Source organism: Physeter macrocephalus, chromosome 21, assembly GCF_002837175.3.
Source record: "Physeter macrocephalus isolate SW-GA chromosome 21, ASM283717v5, whole genome shotgun sequence".
Lineage (NCBI taxonomy): Eukaryota > Metazoa > Chordata > Mammalia > Artiodactyla > Physeteridae > Physeter > Physeter macrocephalus.
In genome coordinates, this window is record NC_041234.1 from 120,817,592 (window position 1) to 120,840,897 (window position 23,306).

Consider the following 23,306-nt stretch of genomic DNA (forward strand, 5'->3'; position numbering starts at 1 on the left):
TTCTGTTTCTCCAGCTGGATGCACGCTTGAAAGGCAGCAGGTCTTCCCTGGCCACCCCCTTGCCCTCTGGATCCTGACCCCAGAGGGCTACTGCCCCCCTCCCCGCCCCCAGGCTGTCCGTCCACAGACTTATTTAGGGCTCTTCCCAGAAAACAGGCCCGCCCAAGATGGGCCTCCGTTGCAGCCTCTTCCTAGAAGCTGCAGCCAACGCCGGCCCCTCCCAAAGAGGACCCTGGGGCGGAGCCGCCCGCAGCCCCTGCTACGCCCGGCATCCCTGGTGCGTCCTTCTTCAGCCTCGGCACTCATCTGCCTCCCCCGCCAGATGAGGGAAGAACCCCCCCCCCCCACCCGCAAAGCAGTAAGGGTGCCTTCCTCTTCTGTTTCTCCAGCTGGATGCACGCTTGAAAGGCAGCAGGTCTTCCCTGGCCACCCCCTTGCCCTCTGGATCCTGACCCCAGAGGGCTACTGCCCCCCTCCCCGCCCCCAGGCTGTCCGTCCACAGACTTATTTAGGGCTCTTCCCAGAAAACAGGCCCGCCCAAGATGGGCCTCCGTTGCAGCCTCTTCCTAGAAGCTGCAGCCAACGCCGGCCCCTCCCAAAGAGGAGGCCAGCCACACCCTGAGCCCCAGTGGCTCCCCACGGGGACAGCCCTCACCGAGACTACCAAGCCGAGGATGGGAAATTACTGGGCACGCACACAGCGAGGGATCAGGGACTTACTTGGTCCTACTTGCTCACTGCTGGACTGCAGCTCCTGGGACAGCCCTGGCACCCGAGGGAGGCGCGGTGCGCACACAGGGTGAATTTCAACCCTTTGTTTCAATGTGCCAGGCCAGGACTGTCTAGTGCTCCTCCTAGTAGGTGTGTCCACATGTGCCTGTGATTCTGGACTCTGAGCACTGCCGTCCGCTCCAGGCCATCGACAGCCCGATGAAGGACGGCTGTGAGGATGCCGCCAGCTCCCGAGCGCCCACAGCCTCACGGGAAGCCAGGGAACACGGGCAGCCGGAGCCAGGTCGGCAGAGGCCACGGGAGGGTCTCAGGCGGGAGGCACCAGAGGAGTCGGAGCTGGGGCTGAGGGGGTGGGGGGGTTTCCAAAAGCACCTCGGCACGTCCAGGACGAGGGGACGGTCCTGCCCTGGCCCTCGGGGAGCCCCGAGAGGGGCCGGTGCGGGGCGCAGGCTGCCCTTTCCTCCCGTGGCCGCCCCCGAAAGCGGCTGGCTTCTGCGTGTTCGGGGACAGCCAGAGTGGATCAGGAAATGCACCACCGTGCTGTCCTAGGAGCTGTCTGATAATGAAAGCCCAGACCTGGAGTCACTTTCACAGAGAGATTTATCGAGAATGCTAACAGCACAGGATACAGTACTTCCCAACAAAAGGTGCGAACGCGTCACTTAGAAAGGCATGCTGAGTATTCTTGGCTTTCACACGTATTAAAAAACTTACAAAAATAAAATAAAACTGCGTGCTGCCCATCTTTTCAAATAGTAAAAGAACCTTATGAAAAAATCACTTGATTTTACAACAAAAGACACAAACGGACATTTTTATGTAAATTTATAAGGCAAACTCTTTATATAATAAATAGGTTACAGGGATTCAGTGGGGGGGTGTTTTTGAAACGTATACAGGTACATTCAGACAGGTTTACTGAAATGGTACAAATTTCCTTAATAAATTGCCTTTTGTTTTTAAATATATCAGTGCTTTCAGTCATTTGGCTATACACAAAGAACCTTTTTTTGAACACTACAAAAAAGCAATCAATATTTTTTGTTTTTAAAACGACCTACTTATTTTTCTAAAGTAATTGTCCCAAAACACAAAAACTGAAGGTGAATGCGATAGAGGGCTTCTGGAGACATCTCCAGCCGTGTCTGTCCTGGGCGGCTCCCCACGCCCCACGCACACCTCTCCCACCCTTGGTCAGGCTTCTGGGCTTCGGGGCTGGAGCCAGCTCCCTCTGCACAGGGCGACCTGTGTCCCTGTGACTCAGGAGGGGACAGCAGCCCTGCCTGGTTCTTCCCGCTCCTAAGCCCCACGCACAAATGGTCACTAGGGTCAGCACTGTCCTTGCCTTTCAGAGGAGGGGCCCCCCGGGCGCTAAGGGAGCACACGTCCGTCCCTGTTCCATCAGCCCTAAACAATGGGAGGTAAACGGCTTCTTTGAGGAGGATCGGGTTTTGCCATGAAACAAGAAGGGGGTTTCTCATGTCCAAATTTTGCTGGGGATCGGATGACAGCAAAGGGAGTGCGCCCCCCTCCACCATCATCTCCTCCTCCGGGAAAGCAGGGGAATCGAGAGGTCACGTTAGTGTCGTGCACTGCGAGATGGGGTGGGATGTGATGATGGTGCCCTGAACAGTAATGCCCACCCTGAACAGTAATGCCCTGTCAACATACACCTGACCTGCGGCCACGGTGGAGGTCTCCAGGGAGACGGCCATCCTCTGGCTGAGCCCCGCCCCTCAGGCCCACCCCAGCCTTCTCCCACCGAGGCGAGGTTGGCTCTGCTCACACCCCTCCTGGCTCCCCTTGCAGGAACATCAACCTTGTCCGTCCTTAAAAAGTAATAATGATGCTAATAATCTGGCGGGGGGTGGGGGGCGTGCAAAAGAATTCACTGAGTGGAACAAAACCTGGTCTTGCTCTGACTTCGCAAATGGCAGCACATCAGCTATTCGGTCCGTTGGCTTTAGGCTTAACTTCTTTGGGTGGCTTCTGGCTGATCTGGGCAGGGGTTCTGTCTTTGGATCTCCCCTCCTGGGGAAAAAGGACAGACCCTCTCCTCTCGGTTACCATCCCCTCCCTCCGAATTCTTTTGTTTGTAAAGAAAAGGTGTCTAGAAGCATTTGTCTCTGGAACAATTACTTTAAACATGGTTACAATACAGACTTCAGTTCAAACACAGAAGAGATTTACTTCGCAAAGTTCCTTTCACCCACCAAAAATTACACAAATATAAGCCTCAACACCACAGTTAAGAGGACCAGTAGAGAGAACCTCATGTTTGGAACACAAAAGGAGAAATAAAAACCAAACCAAACCCAAACAGAAAAACCCCAGAGAGACGAGGGGAGAGTGAAGGAGGAAGGGGAGGAGCGCAAACACAGCACACGTTACAGTGTCCGGGTACACGGAGCCCAGCGCGAGGAGAGGGCTCGGCACACATTGAGTAACAGTCCTGGTGATATTTGGTCATATATTCATCAACTACTGACTCTGGAGCGGCTGTTATTGATTGAAGCAGTGACAACTCAAACGGAAAAGGAGGCCTTGGTAGCAAGGGAAGGAGCAGGCTTCGAGTTCTGCAAGCCTTTTGCACTCCACCGTCCAGCTCCCCAGAAACACTGAACTGGGTGGGCCCTGCTGCGTCGGGCGGGCAGGGCGAGAGGTCACTCGGTGAGGCTAACTCGGCGCTGAAATCGCTAACTCGATTTCAGATCTCGGGCAGAAAGCATGCGCGCGGATAACACGGACACCCACCTGCGAGGCCGGACAGCAGTGGCGGCGGCCTCCTCTGCCCCCAGCCCTGGGCTGGGTGGGAGAGCAGGCAGGGACCCACCGCTAATACTGAACGAAGGCGGGGGGCGAGCCCTCAGGCCGGGCCCGGAAGCTGCCCCCGCCCAGGTCCCCCGAGGGGCCCGAGGGGAGCCTGGCCACCCAAAGGGCCTACGAGTGTTTCTCTTTTGGATTCAGGCCTCAGAAGTAAGTAATGATGCGGGGAGGGAAGCTTTTGGCCCTGGTGATTATAATGCTCTCTGCTTTGGAAGAACAAGTTTCTGGATTTTTTTTTTTTTGGTGTTTTTAATTACTTAAAAAAATGATCAAAAAGAACTGTTACGGCTAAACTCTCTAGCAGATATTGCTCATTAAGAATTACAAAAGCAAATGCAATTACTCATAGGTTGGGGGAGAAGAGGAAGGGACATTTCTGGAGTCTTCGCTACCTCCTGGAGGGGACCCACTGAACCTCACGTGTGGTTCTGGGGTCCCTGGTGTTCTACCTGGTACGGCTCACACTTTCAGAGACAAGACACGGCCTTCTGCCTCCCCTCCAGCCCCCAGGCTCGGCAGAGCGGGGGCCCTGCCGGTGGGGAGGCCTGCTGGGCCGGCTCTGCACATACCATCACTCGGACCGGGTCGCTGGAAGGCGTGGGGGGGGACCAGGCCACCCCCATGGACTCCAGCTGCCCCACCCAGAGATCGAAGGGGACCAGGCAGTGCCATTCCGGGCTTTGCCAGAGCCAGGGAGCACTCTTGACTCTTGCACCCACCCACTGAAATGAGCCGTCCCGCAGTGGCACCCTGGAGCCTCTCTCACAAGCTCGGGAGAAACAGTGCAAAACCCGGTGCTGCCCGGAGCCTCCTTCGCTCGGCACTGGGAAGCCCTTGAAAGAAGCGAGGAAAGACCACGGATCTGCTTGGACCAAAGTGACCAGCAGACAGATTTGTCGGTTTTTTTTTGTTTTTTGTTTTTGGTTTTTTTTGTTTGTTTTTGTTTTTTGTTTTTGTTTTTTTTTTTGTTTGTTTTTGTTTTTAAAATTTTCCCTTGTCCTATGCTATGGTTATCAGAAATATTGTAATTAAGCAACAGGTATAATTTTAACAGGTCTTTTTTTGTGTGTGGAGCCACAAGCAAAATGAGTTTATAACTGTGCAATATACAGATATATATATATAAAAATTCAACTGCTTTGTGTGTCTAGTCGGTGCATTAAATAAAAGGGACAGAAGAACTTAAAGCAAAACTAAAAAGCAAAACAAAAGCCCAGGATAGAAGAGACCAAGCAGGTCTATGCGTATAGTCTATGAGATACTGGATATAATCAGGGTCACCAGGAAGAACAGCTTTGTCACTTGACACACAAACACTGTGGGGAGAGGGACTACCAGTGGGCAGGAGCCAAACCTTGTGGCCTTTTGATTCCATTTTCTCTCACTGCTGAGCAGGACCTGAGGAGAGGGAAGATAGAGGGCGGAGCTAGCACAGCAAAGGTAACTGGCCAAGTTTCCCAAACGTTCTGAAACTCAAAGCTGGATTTCCCTCCGTGAGGGTCCTCGCCCCCGCCCTTCCTCTGCCCCGGAGGCTCTTGCGGGTGAGGGGCGAGGGGGCACACCCCTTCACCCAGGCCCCCAGAAGCGCAGAGCCGGGGGCTGTCCTTGGGGGCAGGCCGCACCGCAGGCAGAGGCTGGGGAGGAGACATCACCCTAGTTAGAACTTATTTTTCCTGACAAATCAGCACTTGGGGTAGGCTCTGCAGAAATCAGAAAGGAGCAAGGAACAGGTGGTGCCGGGTAGCGGAAAGGTCACGGGCCTTCGGATTCACTGGTGAGCACTCTCCTTCCTTCCCACACCCAGAGCTGGGCTCCTGCAGCTTTGCAACAGGTGGGGCCTTCTCCCAGGACCGGGTGGCAGCTGAGCCCTCAGGGACTGCTACCCACGGAGAGATGGGCTCTCCAGTGACACGAGGGCCCTAAGGCTCAGATCCAGCAGTTTCAGGCCGGATTCCCCTTCACCCGCAGCACTTGCCACACATTGGGCCAGGCTCCAAGTACTGTTAGATCAGCGTTTTTGCAAAAGCTTGCTCCTACTCATCCAGAAACATCGAAATGTAGTTTCCTGCTAAATGGTTTTTAGGTCTTCCTTCTGAATTGTCGACAAGGGGTTTCAGTGTTCACTTTTTTCCCCTTTAACGTGGAACTTTAGACCCTGGGGGAGGCAGTATCCTAGAGAATTGTTAACAATTACGCTATGTTCTCTGAAGATTGATAAGAGTTTCTAAAAGAGAAAGAAGCAAAAACGGAGACTCAGCAAACCCCTCGAGTGGACGGGTTCGCGGATGAAGAGAAGTGAGATGAGGCCCTTGCAGAGAGCAGCCAAGAGCCGAACACGACGTGGCGGGGCCATCGGGCAAGAGAGCAGGGGCTCTACTGCGGGCCTGTAGCGTGGCCGTGCTCCCCCCGCCCCGGGGGCCACCGGCCGGGACTCAGGGGACTGGCTAGGCCAATGCACACAGGGCTCTAGAGAGAGCTTACTTCCCGAGGTCTGGATGGCCTGGGCCACCCGTGTGGAAAACTCGCATCAGGAAACAATTTGGGGCCACGACCCTGCTAGGGATGGCTGGTATCTGTGACCTCCCCTGGCCCCGTCACCCCAGAGAGCCTGGCAGGAACGCTCCGGAAAGGGGGCACAGAGCTCAGCTGCCAGGCTCCACTTGGGTTCCAGGAGATCCAGGCGGCCACACCTGGTGGATTCACTTCACACCCTCTGTTCCCTCCTGGGCTTGAGCTGCTTATGCAAAGTCACTTAAAATCCAGAGATCCCGTCAGCTAAGGAAACTCCTTTCCCACTAAACGTGGCCGTTTGTTTCTGGCTAGTACCCTCCTTCACGATGGCCATCACGATGACAAGCTAGGCAGAGGGGCAAGCGACCACTTGGGGCCGTTCCAGGTCCCACCGCCACCACTTGTGGCCTCTAGCCTGGAATGCCACTGCTAAACAAGACTGGTGCCGCCACCGGCATGGGGTCTCAGGAGTAGAAGTCAGGTGCTGGCTGTGGCCGTTCCGGCGTCCCCGGGCCACCACCACGGCTTCCACTTTCTGGGGAGCTGAGGGGATGGGGTCCTCGGCTAGTTTGGCACTGGCGGACTGGGGGCCGTGGCATTTCTGGGCGTCTCCTGTGCCTTTCGATACGGGAGTAGAGCAGCAGCGGAAGGGAGCCGTACTGGAGCCTGGCTGTGGCCCAGTGTCCCCAGCTCACTGCAGTGTCAGGGCCGGCAATTACACTGGTTAGGACAAGCCCACCAACGGGCAGGGCTGGGCAGGGCCGGGCCGGGCCCGGTGGGAGGAGCTTGAGGACACACAGAAGTCCATCAGGAGAGGAGGTAGTCACTAATAACCAGAAGGAGGGCCAGGGAGACCGAACGTGACTCTGACCTAGCCCACGGGTGTCTGAAAGCTGTCGGTCAATTCCTGCCTTCTTTACACAGTCCCTAAGAGATGGCCCCCGATCTTCATGGTCTTCAAGTACACACAAAATCGAGGTCACACCCCCAAATTGGGCCAGACACAGCTGGTGAGAATTCCGTGGCTTAGGCCTTCCCTGCGACCTCCTGTCAACCTGACTCCAGGACAGAGATGGTATGGGAGCTTCGGGGCCCCTGCCCACAGGTGACTCACTAGTAATGCCTTTATTTGGGGAGGAGGGAATGTGGAAGAAAGGGGGGCAGCGAGAGAAAACCCTAAGGTGCCTCAGGCGCCACCTGCAGCCTTGAATCTCTAGGGGAAGAGGCTGCGGAGTGAGGGAGGCTGCAGGTCGGGCCAGGCCCAAAGAAAATGACACTTGAAACTTTGTGTTCTCGACCACCAATGCCAGTCGGCCCCAGAACGAACTGTTGTTATGGGTGAAAGGGGGGCAATGGCAGGCCCAGCTCTCTTTTGCCCAGGACCAGATGGTACCAAGCCGATGGGAAGGCCAGCTCTTGATACTGGTCCCAGGAGCCACCTTTTACTGGACGAAAAGTGTAATTAATGCCGAAAAACCTGACCGAGCAAAAGAGGTGGTGCCCCCACGACGAACGGGCTGGACACCGTGCTCACGTGAATAGGAGTCCTCTGGGGGTTACCAGGAGTGCGAGGCCACTGCAGGGTCAGGGGCCTTTTGTCCTTGGAGGAAGAGGGATCCCGAAGGGCTCTCCCCCTACTCCGCCCCCAGCCCTTCCTGGGGAGGAGCCATAAGTGAAGCCCGGAGGGTCGACAGCAGAGCAGGTTTGGTTGTGGGACTTGCTTCTGCAGCATCAAGAAATGGATACAAAAATGCTAGAAAGGCCAGCTACGACTCCACAAACAGAACGGGGCAAACTCCCTTGCCTCTAACCATTCGGGGAGAGACAGACATGTTTTTTTCTTAAGCTACTGATTGGAACTGTCAACTATGGGTCCTGATCACTAAGGACTGGCAAGGAAGTGCTAGACGGTTTCTAAGATGTTTCACTCCTTCATGGTTACACCGCAGTGAGGAAGCCAGGGGACAGTAACTGAAATACACGAGACAACACGCACTTGACAGTTAGTTCATGGCAGCAGCTCACATGGGACGTGCTTGTGGGTGTTTCTGGAAGCATAAGACTGCTGTCTCGTTTGCTACTTTGATAAGGTACTTCTCAGTTGGACAGATTTAGATAAGAGACATCTCTGTAAACACAGAAAAGGATATACCAATATGATGAAGATATGCAGTTAGATAAGGACTTCCTGAACAGAGGGTGAAAGCACGGGATCCTGAATTGAAACTGGTCAATGAACGCCCCAGAACAAGCCCAAGCCTCTACGCGCCCACACCACAGCCCTGGCGCGCACGTGGAGACGCGCGAGGTACCAGCCAGCCCGTCTCCCGCAAGTAGAGGCCACCCGGGGCCCGGCAGAAAAGAACTTGCGCTCTGAGCAGCGGCACGGCCACAGCGGGGGTGGGGTGGGGTGGGGTGGGGGGTGGGGGGTGGGGGCCCCGGCTGCACTTGCTCTGCCTGCCGCCCCGCCCGACCGCCCCGCCCCGCCCCGGGGACGGCAGAGGTCAAGGTCAGGGCTGGGCCACTCAATGACACTGGCAGGCCACAGTGGGTCTCTGTGCTGCCCTTGGCTTCGAAATCCATATCCGGCCCAACTTCTCCCTCCCCCACTTCTGCTGAGTGGGAAGGTTGAGAAGGCCTGGGGTCTGGGGTCTGACCAGGGAAGGGGACTCCTAGGAGAGCGAGACCTTGCCTCCCTTGCCCCTCGGAGAGGAGAGGCCGAGGCACTAGGGCCGGGTGGACTGAGCAGAGCCTGGGGCTTCCTCAGGGCTCAGAATGGGTGGGAGGGGGGCTGGGGCTGACGGCAGGAAGGCCAAGGGTGGGGTGAGTTCTGGGGCCCTGAGCCGACAGCGTCGGCTCAGGGTACCGTTGGGCACTGCGGCTGCCTGGAACAGAAGGGATAAATGAGGAGGAGGGGGGAGGGGAAGAAATGAAAGGATGAAATGAAAGAAGGCAGAAAGTGAAGGAGAGAAGAGAAACCAATCAGGAAGTCCTTATAAATTGCAGCAAACACTTAGAGTTTCGGAGCTTCGTGGGAACCCTATGTGCTGAGCCCACTTTAAAACAAGCGCAGGTATATACAGATCCAGGTAGTTGTCAACACCGTCACGTCTGGCGGCTTGAGGGACGAAGTGTCACCCATTCAAGCCAGTTTGCTCTCAGAGCGTGTTTGTTTTGAAGTGGGAACATGAAGACTCAATAGTGCAAATAGTTCTAAGCTGTCCCTAGAGGAGTTAGAATTGGAAAGTTTTGGAAGAACATTTCCCCCTCCTTCCCCCTGGCCCCCTGGCCCACCTACTAAGGCTCTACCTACCAGTCACAACTGCTCTGAGCGACTAGGAATCCCTTCGGCCTGGCCCGCTGCGCCCGCTCGGCGGTCTGGAGCCTGGGCCCGCCTGCCTGGGCCTCGCCCTGCGGCCTTGGCGGCCTCTCTCTAGCGCCACCCGCGGGAGGCCGGCCCTGGGCCATGGTCTCCTCTGGCTAAGGCCAGTCTACACCCAGCGGCTCAAAGGGTGACTCCTTCCTAGCCAGGCCAGAACTGGGGCGAACAGGTGCTACTTCCCCGTCCTGTGAAATGTCCTTGTCGATTTGGGATTGGGGCTGGCGTGGGGCCAGGCTTGTGCCACCACAGGCGGGATCACGCGGGCTGGAGCCACCGGCCACCCGCACCTTCTCTAAAGGGTCCACCTGCCTCTCTTGCCTCACACCTCCCTGTGCCGACGGGGGTGGGGGTGGGGGTGGGCGGGGCGGGGGAGCGGGAGGCCGGGCAGGGTGGCTGGGGGGAGGAGAGCTGAGACTGGGGCGCCAACGGCACCAAAACCAGGAGTGTCCTCTCAAGTGCTCTCTGTCCCTAACGACCACGTGGGGGGGCTGGGTGGGAGGGAGGCGCAGGCGCACCCTAAGAAGCCTGGGCAACAGCTTGTCTGGTCAGTAGTATCTGCAGCAAGCCTTGTTGAAGGAGCCTGGTTTAGAAAAGTGCAAAGCTACTTCTGGCCCTGGTTAGGTCTTCAACCTGACTGTGCTTGTCGGTAAGAAAAACATCCCCAATGCTCCAACTACTCCCACCCTGAAGCCACGAAACTCTAAGTTTACTGAAAGAAAAAAAAATATTTTTTATTTCAGTTAATCGGGAAGCTTTGTCAGAGCCCTACCCATAAGGAGAAGAGACAACAGCTGCCTTTATTCTTGTTGGTTTGCTTTGCAATCCGCTCTGTGTAAAGTCAGCTAACTCTCTCGGTCACGGGCGTCCGGCTGTCCACAGGCTCCTCTCTGTTTGGCCTTGGCATGGAGGATGAGACAATGTCTTTGCGCTCTCCCTCCCCTCGGTGTTTGTACTTTTCTGTGGCCGCGGCGGCGGTCGTGAGCGCGGGCTGAGTCTTAGCTGGCTCCTTGGGGCAGCCGTCGCTCTCCAGCGAGCCTGCTCTCGGCATCTTCTCCTCCTTGCAGAGGCCGCTGCTCAAGTCCTGGGGCTCGGGGGGGCTGGCGGGGTCCTCGGAGCTCTGGGGCTCCGGCGGGGGCGGGGGCGGGGGCGGGAGCAGTGGCGCGGGTGCCTTCGGGGGCTCCACGTGGTGGTGGTGGTGGTGGTGCTCCTTCTTGGGGGGCGAGGAGGCGCCGCCGCTGCGCCCCTTGGGGCTGCCCTCCTTGCTTTTCCGCCCGGGGCTCTTGCAGGTCTTCAGTCCCTTCCCGCTCTTCTCGCCAAGGGTGGACACCAGCAGGGGCTTCACCACCTCCTTCACCTCGATGCTCACTGTCTCCCGGGTCTTGCGCTTCTTGATGGGCAGCACGGTCTCCTGCACGGACCGGATGGACGACTCCTTCACGGCTTTCTTCTTGGCCTCGGCGGCGGCAGCCGCCGCCACACTGCCCGGCTTTCGGCCCCGTTTCTTGGGAATGGCCTGGGGGTCAGCCTCGGCTTTTCGCTTCCGGCCGGGGCGTTTGATCACCATGACCTGGGCCGACGTGGTGGCCCCAGCCCCTTCGGCCTTGCTGCCCGGCGAAGCTTGGAAAGGCATCTTGACGAGCAGCTTCCCGGGACTTTTCTCCAGGACCCTTTTCACCTGCACGCCCTCTGACGCTGCTGCCTTGGGCCTTGTGGCGCCGCTCCCCTTGGGGCGTCCGCGGCCTCTGCCAGTCCCTGGAGCTTTGGGAGATTTGGGCTTCTTAGGCGGTTTCTGCTCTCGCCGGGAGGGGCTCCCTCTCCCAGTTACCGTGAAGTCAAAATCATTAGGGTCCAGGGAGGTGTCGCCTACCTTTTCGAAGTACGCAATCAGCTCCACTTTAGAGCGAAAGGCTTTTCCCTGGGGACTGCGGGAGCAAACGGAGAGACACAAAGAATAATCAGAAGCTTACACAGCCACGTCAGAGATGGGGCAGAGGAGAAGGTGGTGGCGAACCCTCTGACAGGAGACATTCTGCAACTGGCATGCCCGACGATGCAGCTGAACAAGAGTCGCATTTAAGAAACGCTGAGATGAGCTAAAACTAGGGAGCTGCGGCCTCGGTCATACAGGAAGCAGTGGGGTTGCCCAACGGCCGTGGGCGCCCGCGAGACCTGCTCTGATGCCAGAATGGCTTGGTGCTGACTGCTCCACAGCTATTGCCTGGATGCCCCCGAGCAGCTGCCTGCCACCGAGCTCCTCTGGCCCCCAAAGGGGTCTGGCCTGGGGACCCTGTCTAGCTGTCAGGCTGAACTCGGGTACGCTGCTTAGCCTCTCTTGGAATCAGTTTCCTCATCCGTCAGGAGGATAACGCTTTGCTCACCGTTTTCTGAGTTGCTGGAATTAAATGAGGCTGTCTGAAAGCAGCCTTTGAAAACTGCTAACCTTTCTGGAACCATCTAAGGGGAAGAACTGAAATGCACGCATTCACACTCGTCCTCTGAAGCTCTGGCTTCGAAGTTACTCTGTTTCAACAGGTAACACCCGACGACCAGCCCACAGCGGGACAAAGGCCCAAGGGACAGCGGGAAAGGCACACGGAGCCCATCCGGGTCTCTCCCCAGAGGCCCTACCAGAGAGCCCACCTGTCCCAACGGGATTCACAGAGCAGACTGAGCCCTATGAACTCCTCCTATTTCTCTGGGTTCATGACGCAATGTCAGAGAAGGACTGTCCCAGAAAGAAGAGGTTAACAGGTTCTGAGGAGGGCCCCTCAGCTGGGGGATGGCAGCCAGCCCAGGGAGCTCCCTCGCACCCCCAGCCCAGGCCAGTGTGCACGGCGGGACCTTGCGTCCTCACTGCTTCCCAGGCGGCCTCTCCTGGTGCCCTCACTGAGGCCCTGGGTAGGCCCTACTGCTATTCCAGCTCCAGATGAGGCCTTGACGGCGGGCGTGGGAAAGCCACACTCTGCTACCCCGGGCACATCTCATTCAGGGCAGTGACCTACGTATGCGGTCATTCCAAGCATACCTGGTCGCGCCCGCAAGCAGTGGTCACTACTGAAGCCCCCGACCCGAGGTGGGGTTATGCACACGCGTTTTCCTGATCAATGAGCAGCAAAGAGCTACCACTCCAAGGGGTCCCCATCAGTTTTTTAGCACCGGTCCCTGACCCCCCGCCCACCCGGCCCTCCCCGCTCTGTAGAAACAGGAGTCACCCTTACTTACTTGATCAAATACACATCATACTTCCCAGCGGAGCGGCCAGATTTCCTTTGCTTAAGTTTTCGGGTCCAACCTTCAGGCAGAGTGGGGTCGTCGTACATGGGTCCCCGGTCGCGAATGATGGAGCGCCGCTGTTTGGGGGAGGCCGAAGCTTCTGGCACAGCTGGGGCCGAGCCCGACCCTTCCGAGGTCTCTGCTTTACCTGCCTCTGCTGGCTCAGCAGAGTGGTGGGCCGCCGGCTGCAGGGGCTCATGCTTGCCCTCTTTGTCTTCTTTCTTATCCTTCTTCACCTTTTTAAACTTCAAAGGTTTATCCTTCAGGCCCTGGAGATCCTGTTCTTCTGACTTTTCTTCCCTGAAGTGTTAAACAAGTATGTAAGTGTCACGGAGAACACACTGGTTTGCAGAAAACGTCAGCAGCGACAGGCCCCGGGCGCCCCAGCGTGGGCAGGGCCCTGGGGGAGGGGCTGCCCTGCCAGTGCTCGCCCAGACCCAGATGCCCTTCCCCTTCACAGATCATTTCAGAGCCCTTGGGCTGCTGACGGCGATGGCCCACCGCACCCAACCCGCACTGTGGTCGCCCCGAGTCCCACTCCTAGCACGCCTGCACTGCGAAGGTGGCTTCTCAGTGTTACGAGCTGTGCCCGAGGGCCTCCACGTCTGACGGATGACAAGAGGCCCTCCTCGACCGCCGGAGAGGGACCTACCCACCAAAATGGAGGGGGCCTCCTCGTCACGAAGGCCCGGCTTGGCTGTTACTACAGCTTCTGCGTTTTGGGTTTTCTCAAACGTGTGCTCAGTAAAAACAGCACAGTACAACTTGCTGACGGGAACAGTCCAAACAGTGCCCCTTGGGCGGTGGCGCAGAGCACAGCGCTATGGAAAAACACGCAGATTTGGAGCCAGCCAACCTGAGCTCAAATGCTGACTCTGCCATTTCCAAACACGACCTGAGCAAGTGAGCTCAACATCCCGTGCCTCGGTTTCCTCATCTCAACAATGGGCCGACACCCCAGAGGGAGAAGAGTCACAAAGGCATTGTATAAACACTGGCGGGCGTGGGTAACCAGACACTGCTGCCCAGGGTTCTGGCGTGAGAAGAGGAGCAATCCCAGGTCGGGGAGCCTTTATCACCAGACGCTCCTGATGACACAGAGCCTCGGCCTTGGCCGACGGAAGAGCAGGGAGAACGGAAAGGCGCAGAAGAACACGCTCCTCATTCCAGGGCGGGCACCTCCCCGTTCCTTCGTGCCGACAGAACAGCTCCTTCCCTATGCTTCCGTCCCGCCCGGTAGGATCCCCTCCTCGTGTACTTCGGCAATGGTCACTGTGAGGCCCCGGCCTCAGGGTCTGGCCATGATGCTCTCATGGCCGGGCCAAGACGGCAAGAACACTACCCGGGCCAGAGAGGCTCGGCAAGAAGAACTGTGGGCTCGGAATCAGCCACCTGAGAAGCCCGCAGTTAGCAGCTCATCTTATCCGGGAAAAGAGCCAGACTCCTCTGTCCTCCAGATCTCAGTCCCAGAGCCGCCTGGGCCCGCGTGGCTCAAACGTCGGCACCAGTCACCACCTCACGTCGGCCCACCCCAAGTGACTTCCCTTCTTGGCCAAACCGCGGAGACCGCAACAAAGGCACCACGGCGTGCCCTGGCAACCAGACTCCAATGACGTGGCTAAGTCACCAATGGCGAGTTCACACCAGGAACACTCAGGTCAGGCATGGGGAGACAGGGTGTGGGGAGGGCGCGCGCCCCGACCTCCTCCCTATCCTGGCTCCGCCTCCAGAAGTTTAGAGCCCCGAGCGTGAGCTCTAGCACAGAGCTGACTTTCTAATTCTCCAGGCTTAGCTCCTTGATGGGAGACGAGGACGAGACCTGGGCAGGTCCATGCAGCCCGCAGCCCACTGTCACCACGGGAACCTGGGCAGTCCCGAGCCAGAGAAAAACACTGCACTGATGGCAAAGGCTAGCTTCTTCAGAGCCCTCATCTGCACTCCCCTGATAATTTAACTACGGTGAAGTCAAGCACAAACCACATGCCCCAGGAATGCCTCTTACGTACAAGCAAGGGTGCCGATGCCATCTAGGGCCAGTCCTTCTAGAAATCTACCCTGAAGAGACACCCGCAGAAATGCAAAACAACAGATGCACGATGTTACTGGCGACAGCATTCTTTTCACCGGCTCAAGACTGCGGCCAAGCCAGACAGCCGCCGCCAGAGACCTGCTGGGCAGACGCCGACGCGCGCACCACGGAGAGCCGGGCGGCCCGAACCACGGGTGAGGGACCCCCAGGACCTCCTGTGAGGGGGAACACCGTAGACTGTAGGCAGCCCTCTGGGGGAGAAAAGAAGGGGACTTTAGGAAGCAGATGGCAAAAACGAAGGGAAGCAGTCCTGGCACGGAGTAGGCAGGACCAAGGTGAGGACAGGAGTGAGGCGAGACCTTGCCGGGTGTGCCAAACCAGAATTTCAATTTCTGAATCATGCAAAAGTTTACATAACCAAAACCAAAATGAAAACAAAAGGGAACAGAAGGGAACATGCCTAGCATCCATGGAGGGGAACCAGGCTGGCCTGGGGAAAAGCGGGGGGCTCCAGTTCTGGGGTGGCCTGTGGGGTGGAAAGGCAGGGCAGCACACAGGGGTGGCAGAAGGGTCAAAAGGACGTGGGCTGAAAGGGCTCCTCTGCTGGGCTACGCGGTGACCAGGTGACTGTCCAAAAGAATGAACTGATTAGAATATAGTTAAGAAAAAACCCACTTGGTGATGTTGGGGGAAGGAGAGAAAGACATAAAGGAAGTGAGGGTCCAATGGGCTTATGGGGGAAGAAGGTTCCGGGCAGCAGAGAGGCCTCGAGGGGGCATGTGGGGCTGTGTCGGGTTTTATTCTGAGTGTGATGGGATCCTTTTGGCTACCATGTGGAGAATGGCCTGCGGGGGACCTAAGCGGGCAGCAGGGAGCCTGTGGGAGGCGTCTTGGGGCGCTCTGGGCATGTGGTCCAGGGTGAGGAGGGCGAGGAGGGAGAGGACTGGGGACGTGACCAGGAGGTGGAGCAACAGAGCTGGCCGGTGTGGGGACGAGGGCCGGGGATGAGCTAAGGACCACGGCCAAAGCCTGCGAGGATGGTGATGCCACCAACTGAGGGTGAGGAAGCCTGGGCCAGTAGCATGGGGGAGCTACAGTCGCACCCGCGCCGAGAAGCTGAAGGAGCAGCTACACTTCAACATAAACAAACCAAAAGAGGCTCAAGGAGGGGAGAACATAGTTCTTTGGCTACAAAGTGGGAAGACCCCTGTGCCCGGACTCTGACTTGGCCTAAATGAACTGTTTGGATTTTTAGAATTTTTTACTGTGATAAAACAGACATAACATAAAATTTACCTTTTCAACTGTTTCTAAGTATACAATAAATGAAGTTTCAATAGCACCAAACATGGGAATAAAAAGGCCTTTAACTCTGTGATTATTTGAGCTCTTTTAAATTGAAATTACTTGGGACTTCCCTGGTGGTGCAGCGGTTAAGAATCCACCTGCCAATGCAGGCGACACGGGTTCGAGCCCTGGTCCGGGAAGATCCCACAGGGCACGGAGCAGCTAAGCCCGCGCGCCACAGCTACTGAGCCCGTGCTCTAGAGCCCGCGAGCCTAGAGCCCATGCTCCGCAACGAGAAGCCCCCACTCGCCGCAACTAGAGAAAGCCCGCGTCCAGCAACGAAGACCCAACGCAGACAAAAAAAAAAAAAAAAAAAAATTGAAATTACTTGTGAGAATATGGTGATTTTCAATTCTGTGCATTGAGGAGCACAGAGGTGTTTGGTACCTTATTTTCTGACTGCTACTTCTCTGCTTAAAAACAAATAAAAGCCCAAGAAGAAGTCTGGAAGCCATTCTACTGGGTGTGGAGTGGAGGCAAAAAATGATGGAAAACAGGTTAATCCAAATGAGTTTACCCTTGGCCCAGCCACCTGCTCAGTGCGAGGGTGACCCGAGGGAGGGGGCCAGGCTGGGGTATTAGGCGAGTACTCAAGGCTCCCCACCAGGAGGGTTATAGGGTTTTGAAACATACTTTTTCAAAGACACCAAACAGGGACTTCCCCGGTGGTCCAGTGGCTAAGACTCTGCGCTCCCAATGCATGGGACCAGGGTTCGATCCCTGGTCAGGGAACTAAGATCCCACGTGCAAGCCGCAGCTAAAAGATCCCGCATGCCGCAACTAAAGATCCCGCGTGCCGCAACTAAAAAGATCCCACACACTGCAACTAAAAAGCCCGCATGATGCAACTAAGAGCCCGCGTGCTGCAACTAAGACCCGGCTCAGCCAAATAAATAAATATTAAAAAAAAAAAAAAAAAAAAAGAAACCAAACAGCCCTCCAGACCGTGTATCTCTGCATGCGTGTGTGCGCGCGCGCGCGCACGCACACACACACACACACACACACACACACACACACACACACACTTGCTGAGAGGACCGTGAGAACTACTGAGCACCTAGTTCTTAAGTTCACACATTTTAGAGTTGGGAGTATTCACCTGTTCAACTCTTCAGTGTTATAGGTGAAAAGAAAAGCAAGTACAACCAGACAAGGGAACCTGCCTGAGGTCATGCCTGAGTTGACGTGTGTTCATCGACTGCCCCTGCCCTGAGCCAGCCTCTGCTAGGGGCTGGGAGGCCAGGGTAGAACCAGCATCATTTTCTGGTCTTCTAGAGCTCCCAATTTCGGGGGCGGGGGGTGAGGGGAGGCAACAAAGAAAGAGCGACCCTCTCCTCTGTTCCAGGCACAGAGGAAGCCCAGACACAGCTGGGCGTTTAGGGCTGAGGAGGAGTACTTATCCCAGGCCAACAAGGAGTGCTCCGGGCAGGCCAGACCAGGTGGGCCCGGGCGGCACTATCAACAGCCCTATCCTGTCACCACTGTGACACCCCTCCCTGGAGGGTGAAGCGAGTCCGGATAAGCATTCTGTTTAACAGTGGCTCTGGGCCAGCCCTCGCTCTCGTCTTCCGAGAGGCCTTCCCTGCTCCCCGCACAGTGTATTTTGAGTATGCCACCCCGCTGCTCAACCCCCCAGACAGCATGCATCTTCCTTCCTGTCGTCCCCCTGCTCGGTGCACAGGAGCAGCGATTAATAAATCTGCCAAGGGATGATCACAACGCACATGTTATGCTACCTCCGCTTCCTCTGATGGCCCCATTCTCCTGCCCGTCAGTCTCAAGTAGCAGGGGCTAGTTTAGCACGCAAAGCAATAGGCTTGAGTCAGTGAGTACACGATGACTTTGGACGCCTGGGTCCTGGTGGGTAGGGGTTGGCAGGAGATGACGCCGGAGTGGTCACCGAGGGCCCAGAAAGGCAGATGGTGACGTCTAGAGCGATGGAGAGGGAGGGGTCACGGAGGACAGTCATGCTGGGACGACAGGTCCCAGGCTTCCACAGATCAGCTCCCAGCAATGAGGCAGACAGGTCTGCAGAGACTCCTCTTGCTGAAACCGCTAAAAATGCCGGACCGAACATCTTCTAGAAGATACTATAGAGGACAGTGTTCAAAAAGTCTTACCTGTACTCACAAGCTGGCCAGAAAGTAAGGACTACGCAGGCTAAAGAGGCAGGGAAGGGAGGGAGGGGTCCTGTTCAGCGGAGGAGGCCGGCAGAAGAGCCAGGGAGAAGGAAGAACGGCAGCCCCTCCTGAGGCCATGAGGAGACGCCTGGGAGAGTCCAAAGAGAGGGGCATCCTACGCGTTGGTGGGCCTGGACTCTTCAAAATGGGCTGTGGCGTGAGGAGAAAAAGGAGACTGAAGAGACGGGACGACCAGGAGGGACGCGCCGTCCTGGACTGGCTCCCTGGTCTGAAGGCGCTACGAACGCAGCAGCGGGGGCCTTGGGGACGTGAATATGGTTGCACGTGAGCTTGATGCTGAAGGCCCCGAGTGCCCGAACTGCCCCAGACGAATGCTCTGAGGAGAGCCGCCCTTCAGGGCTCGGGAGCGCGACGGAGCGACTGCCAGCGGCGGCAGGGGCGACGGGCAGCGTGTCCACCAAGGGGGAGATGACGGCAACATAACCGGAAACTGCTGCCGGACAGGAATACTTTAGAGCCGTTTCGGTCAAGCTTCCTAACGATTAAAGAGAACGCCTTCACGTCACGTGAATACGTTAAGAGAAAGGGCTGAAAACCTCGCAGAAGTGCCTTCTTGTAGTGGCTCAAAGAACTGCAGTGTTTTCAACAGCGTTATGCTCTGTATGCTGAAGCCGTGAGTGTGAACGAAGGTGTCGAGGTGCTTCCTCATGTTAAAAAAAAAAAAAAAAATCACTGCCAAAGGCAGCCTTGCCTAGTACCTGACTTCTAATATCAACGGAACAACTAATCTGTGCACCGTGTGGGGGAAATGCAGGTATCACACTGAAGCAGAAGGCCTTCACAATTCTCAAATACCTATGAAGACTGAGAGAAGGCTCTTGTGTGAAAAAAACATCATTTGGTACTTTTGCCGCTAAAACGAAAACATTAGATCAGATCCTTCCTCTGATCTAGCAAAGGAAAATGAGAGTTGCAGGCATCTTGATTTCAGGCCAAATCATTGTATCCCAAGGGGTGTGATGGCACTCTTTTGACCCGAGGCTCCTGTGCATTCCAGGGGTGCAATCAGCCGACAGCTGACATGTGCAGCTGACCAGACAACTGCAGCTGAGGTGTGACTACTCAATCTCCAAGGCTTCCAGATTAAAAAAGAAAAGAAAGGCCACAAAGCCAGGTGAAAGCCACAGCTAAAAGGTGTTCTTCACTTGAATCTGAATCCTGCCCCCTCCCGAGTGAGCTCCAGGAAACCTCCAGAGCCCCAGCAATATCCCGACCTTTCGCGATTTCAGTCAGGTTTGCATCAGGCCGATCTCAGGAGATGGAGCGTCTCAGCACCTTTCACTCCCAGTCATCCGCCCCATGGAGCTACGTAAGGAGCCCAAGTACCACAACAAAGCCGTGAACCGGAAGGACAGGGTGGCGGCCACTTCCCCAGGTCAATGGTCAGGGACCAGAGCAGAGAAATGGCCTCCCGGCAGTGGCTGCTTCCATCCTCCAGTATGAGCTGCAGAATCTCAGAATCAAGGGGGCTTCTCTGCACGAGTCAATAAATGTAGCAGCGCTTTGAGACGCCAGCTTTGGCCCCTTTAAAGATCTGAGAGAAATCAAACTGGCACTGGAAGAGGGTCTCAGTGGTCTCTGGGGAGCAAAAGAGGGGATGGGGTTCAGCTCGAAGGCTTCAATGGTGGAACCTGAAGTTTAGCGGACCCGCTCTGAATTCAGTGTATTTTTTAACACCCCAGTTTTTAGAAGATGCAAGAAACTGTCTATGTTTTGAAAAGCTAAATAAAACAGTTCTTGCCACTCAAAGGTAGAACCCTCCCCGAATGAAGGCAATCAGCACCATATGGTAAGTCTCATCTTGATAGCGTGAATCTACCACACATGGGAGAGAAGTAAGTTTGAAAAAACACCGCCACCGTGGAGAACAGTCAGGCAGTTCCTCAAAAAGTTAAACGTGGAGTTCCCATGTGCCCCAGCGATTCCACTCCTAGGTATGGACCCCACAGAGTTGAAAACAGGGACTCGAACAGATACTTGGACGCTGATGTCTGTAACAGCACAATTTACAGTAGCCAAAAGGTAGAACCAACCAACCCAAGTGTCCAGGTACACAGAAACGCAGAAACAAAATGTGGTCCGGGGCTTCCCTGGTGGAGCCAGTGGTTAAGAATCCGCCTGCTGGGGCTTCCCGGGTGGCGCAGTGGTTGAGAGTCCGCCTGCCGATGCAGGGGACGCGGGTTCGTGCCCCGGTCCGGGAAGATACCGCGTGCCGCGGAGCGGCTGGGCCCGTGAGCCGTGGCCGCTGAGCCTGCGCGTCCGGAGCAAAAGAATCCGCCTGCAAATGCAGGGGACACAGGTTCAAGCCCTGGTCCGGGAAGATCCCACCTGCCGCGGAGCAACTAAGCCCGTGCGCCGCAACTACGGAGCCTGTGCTCTAGAGCCTGTGAGCCGCAACTACTGAGCCCACGCGCCTAGAGCCCGTGCTCCGCAACAAGAGAAGCCACCGCAATGAGAAGCCCACGCACCGCAACAAAGAGTAGCCCCTGCTCACCGCAGCTAGAGAAACCCCGCACTCAGCAACGAAGATCCAACGCAGCCAAAAATAAATAAAAATAAGTTTATTTTAAAACTGTGGTTCATTCATATAATGGAATGTTGTTCGGCTTTAAAAAAGAAGGAAATTCGGGAATCCCCTGGCGGTCCAGTGGTTAGGACTGCATGCTCTCACTGCCGAGGGCCCAGGTTCAATCCCTGGTTGGGCAACTTAGAGCCCACAAGTCCCGTGGTGGGGCAAAAAAAAAAAAAAAAAAGGAGGAAACTCTGACACCTGCTGCAGCATGGATGGACCTTGAATTGAAGACGTTATGCCAAGTGAAGTAAGCCACACACAGAAAGACAAACACTGTACGATTCCATTTACATGAACTGTCCAGAACAGGCAAATCCAGAGATTGGAAGTAGATTATTCACTGCCAGGGCCGGGGGTAGGGGGTAATAGGGAATGACTCCTAATGGGTACAGGGATTTTTTGGGGGGCGGGGCGGGGGGTGTAATGAAAATGTTCTGGAACTAGATAGAGGTGATGGTTGCACAACATTATGAGTGTACTAAATGCCGGTGTACATTTTAAATGGGTGAATTTCACGGTGTGTGAATTACATCTCAATTTTTATAAGAACCCACTAAAATGACAGCTGACTTCACCCATTACCCTAAATCATAAAGGCAGGTTTTACGACGCCCAGGCAAGTAGCTCTGCTGTCCGTGTGAGAGAAACTGGCGAACGTGGGGACCTACGGTGACACATGCTAGACTGGACCACGCTGACCTGAATGCCATCTCTGAAACCCAGGACACGGTAACCATGACAGTCAGAAAGGAATCTAGTCCAAGAAGTTTAATGACTAGGCATTTAGCCAAGTTGAAGGTTGCTGGCTAAATATCCTGAGAGTGTTTGATCTTTTTTTAAATTGTGGTAAAATGCATGACATAAAATTTACCATTAGCAGTACTTAGTACATTCACAATGTTGTACAACCATCACCACTACCTAGTTCCAGAACATTCTGTCCCACCCCCCCAGAGGAAATCTTATACCCGCTAAGCGGGTAGTGCCCCAGCCCCCCTTACTCCCAAGCCCCTGGCAACCACTAATGTCTTTTCTGTCTCTATGGTCTGCCTGTTTGGACCTTTCATGTAAATGGAATCGTATAATATATGGCTTTTTGTGGTAGGCTCCTTTCGCTCAGCATAACGTTTTCAAGGTTCTTCCACATTGTAGCATGTATCAGAACTTCTTCCTTTTGTGTGGCTGAATAACATTCCACTGTATAGACACACCACACTTTGCTTATCCATTCATCTGTTGATGGACATCTGGGTTGCTTCTACCTTTTAGCTGCTGTGAATATTTGAGTACAAGATTTCGCACGGGTGTTATGTTTTCAATTCTCTTGGGTCTATACCTAGAGTGGAATCGCTGGGTCCCACGGGTACTCCATGTTTGACTTTTTGAGGACGCTCCGGACTGTTTTCCACGTGGCTTCCTTTGGGGGTGATGAAAAGGTCCTGGAACTAGACAGGAGTAAAGTGGGGTGGCAGAAACTGCTTCCACTCTGGAAAGCTTAGCAGGGAGGGGCAAGCTTTGAACAGAAGTCATCACGACAAGGACACTGGGAGTGGGGTGGAGGTGTTTCATGTCACCTACTCACTCATTCGGTAGCTGACAATCTAGGTAGTGGGCCCGAGCTGTGCTGGGGCCAGGGCTGCTCCGGTAACAAGACACGCTCTCTACCTGCATCCGTTTCTTCTCTTTCTCCTGGTACAATCTTCTAAAGCATACAGTCAATAACGAAATCATAGCGATTTTGATGAGTGCTGTGAAAGGGGAGAGAGCGGGAGCCGGGGGAGCGCTCCGGAGGGCGATGCGGGGCCGCTGCGGGTGGGGGAAGGATCGGGCCCGGCGTGATAAGCTGGTACGGCCGTGGGCCATGACTAAAGCCAAGCTGGGGGGGCCTCACCACCAACCGTCCCCGCGCACGCCACCGCAGAGGGGGCCGGCCAAATGAGTTAGGAGCGGGAGAAAACCAAGAAGCCAGTCGTTATGACTGACGTTTCTGTGATTTCATCTCTTGCCCTGGACAGCCTGTGTTGTGGGCATTTGCTCCCCGGCCTCCACATCTAGCTACGTCTCTTCCATCGTGTCTCCTCCACGCCGCAGGGTGCTCACGGCAACCCTTCTCACAAACGGGGCAAAGCTGGCCTCCGGTGCCCTCACGACAAATATCCAGCCTTCCGGTCCCCACAGCCAGCGTGCGCGGGCGCTCAGGTCACGCCTGCCTCTTTGGTCCCCAGCCATAGATTCCCACAGCTCCTTCCTGCTGCAGTTTTCTGTCATTACTGTTTTCCTCTCACTTGAGGTGATGCCCTTGTTTTCATTGCTGTGCCTCTCACTAGTGTAGGTCACCCCGCAGCTGCATGCCTGACAGACTTGCTTCCCGATGATGACATAGGAGCCACTGAAATGACCAACAAAATAGAAAAAAGGGGAAATGTGTCT

General features: G+C 55.6%; 1 protein-coding gene across 3 annotated transcripts in view; it reads right to left on the reverse strand.

The window, feature by feature from the left end:
- Positions 1-292: 292 nt before the first annotated feature.
- The window catches only part of MECP2 (methyl-CpG binding protein 2), a 33,204-nt gene continuing 10,190 nt past the window's right edge, over positions 293-23,306 (reverse strand). The window contains exons 4-7 of one of the 3 annotated variants that reach the window (XR_003677795.2): positions 22,459-23,265; positions 12,674-13,024; positions 10,221-11,373; positions 293-4,956 (exon numbers count right to left, since the gene is read on the reverse strand). Coding sequence is in view for 2 of the 3 variants with exons in the window: in XM_055081532.1 (XP_054937507.1) it covers positions 10,290-11,373; positions 12,674-13,024; positions 22,459-22,739 (1,716 nt within the window). In the remaining variant the exon portion in view is untranslated. Of the gene's footprint in view, positions 4,957-10,161; positions 11,374-12,673; positions 13,025-22,458; positions 23,266-23,306 lie in introns of those variants that run through there. The other 2 variants (XM_055081532.1, XM_055081533.1) reach the window with 2 other exon arrangements.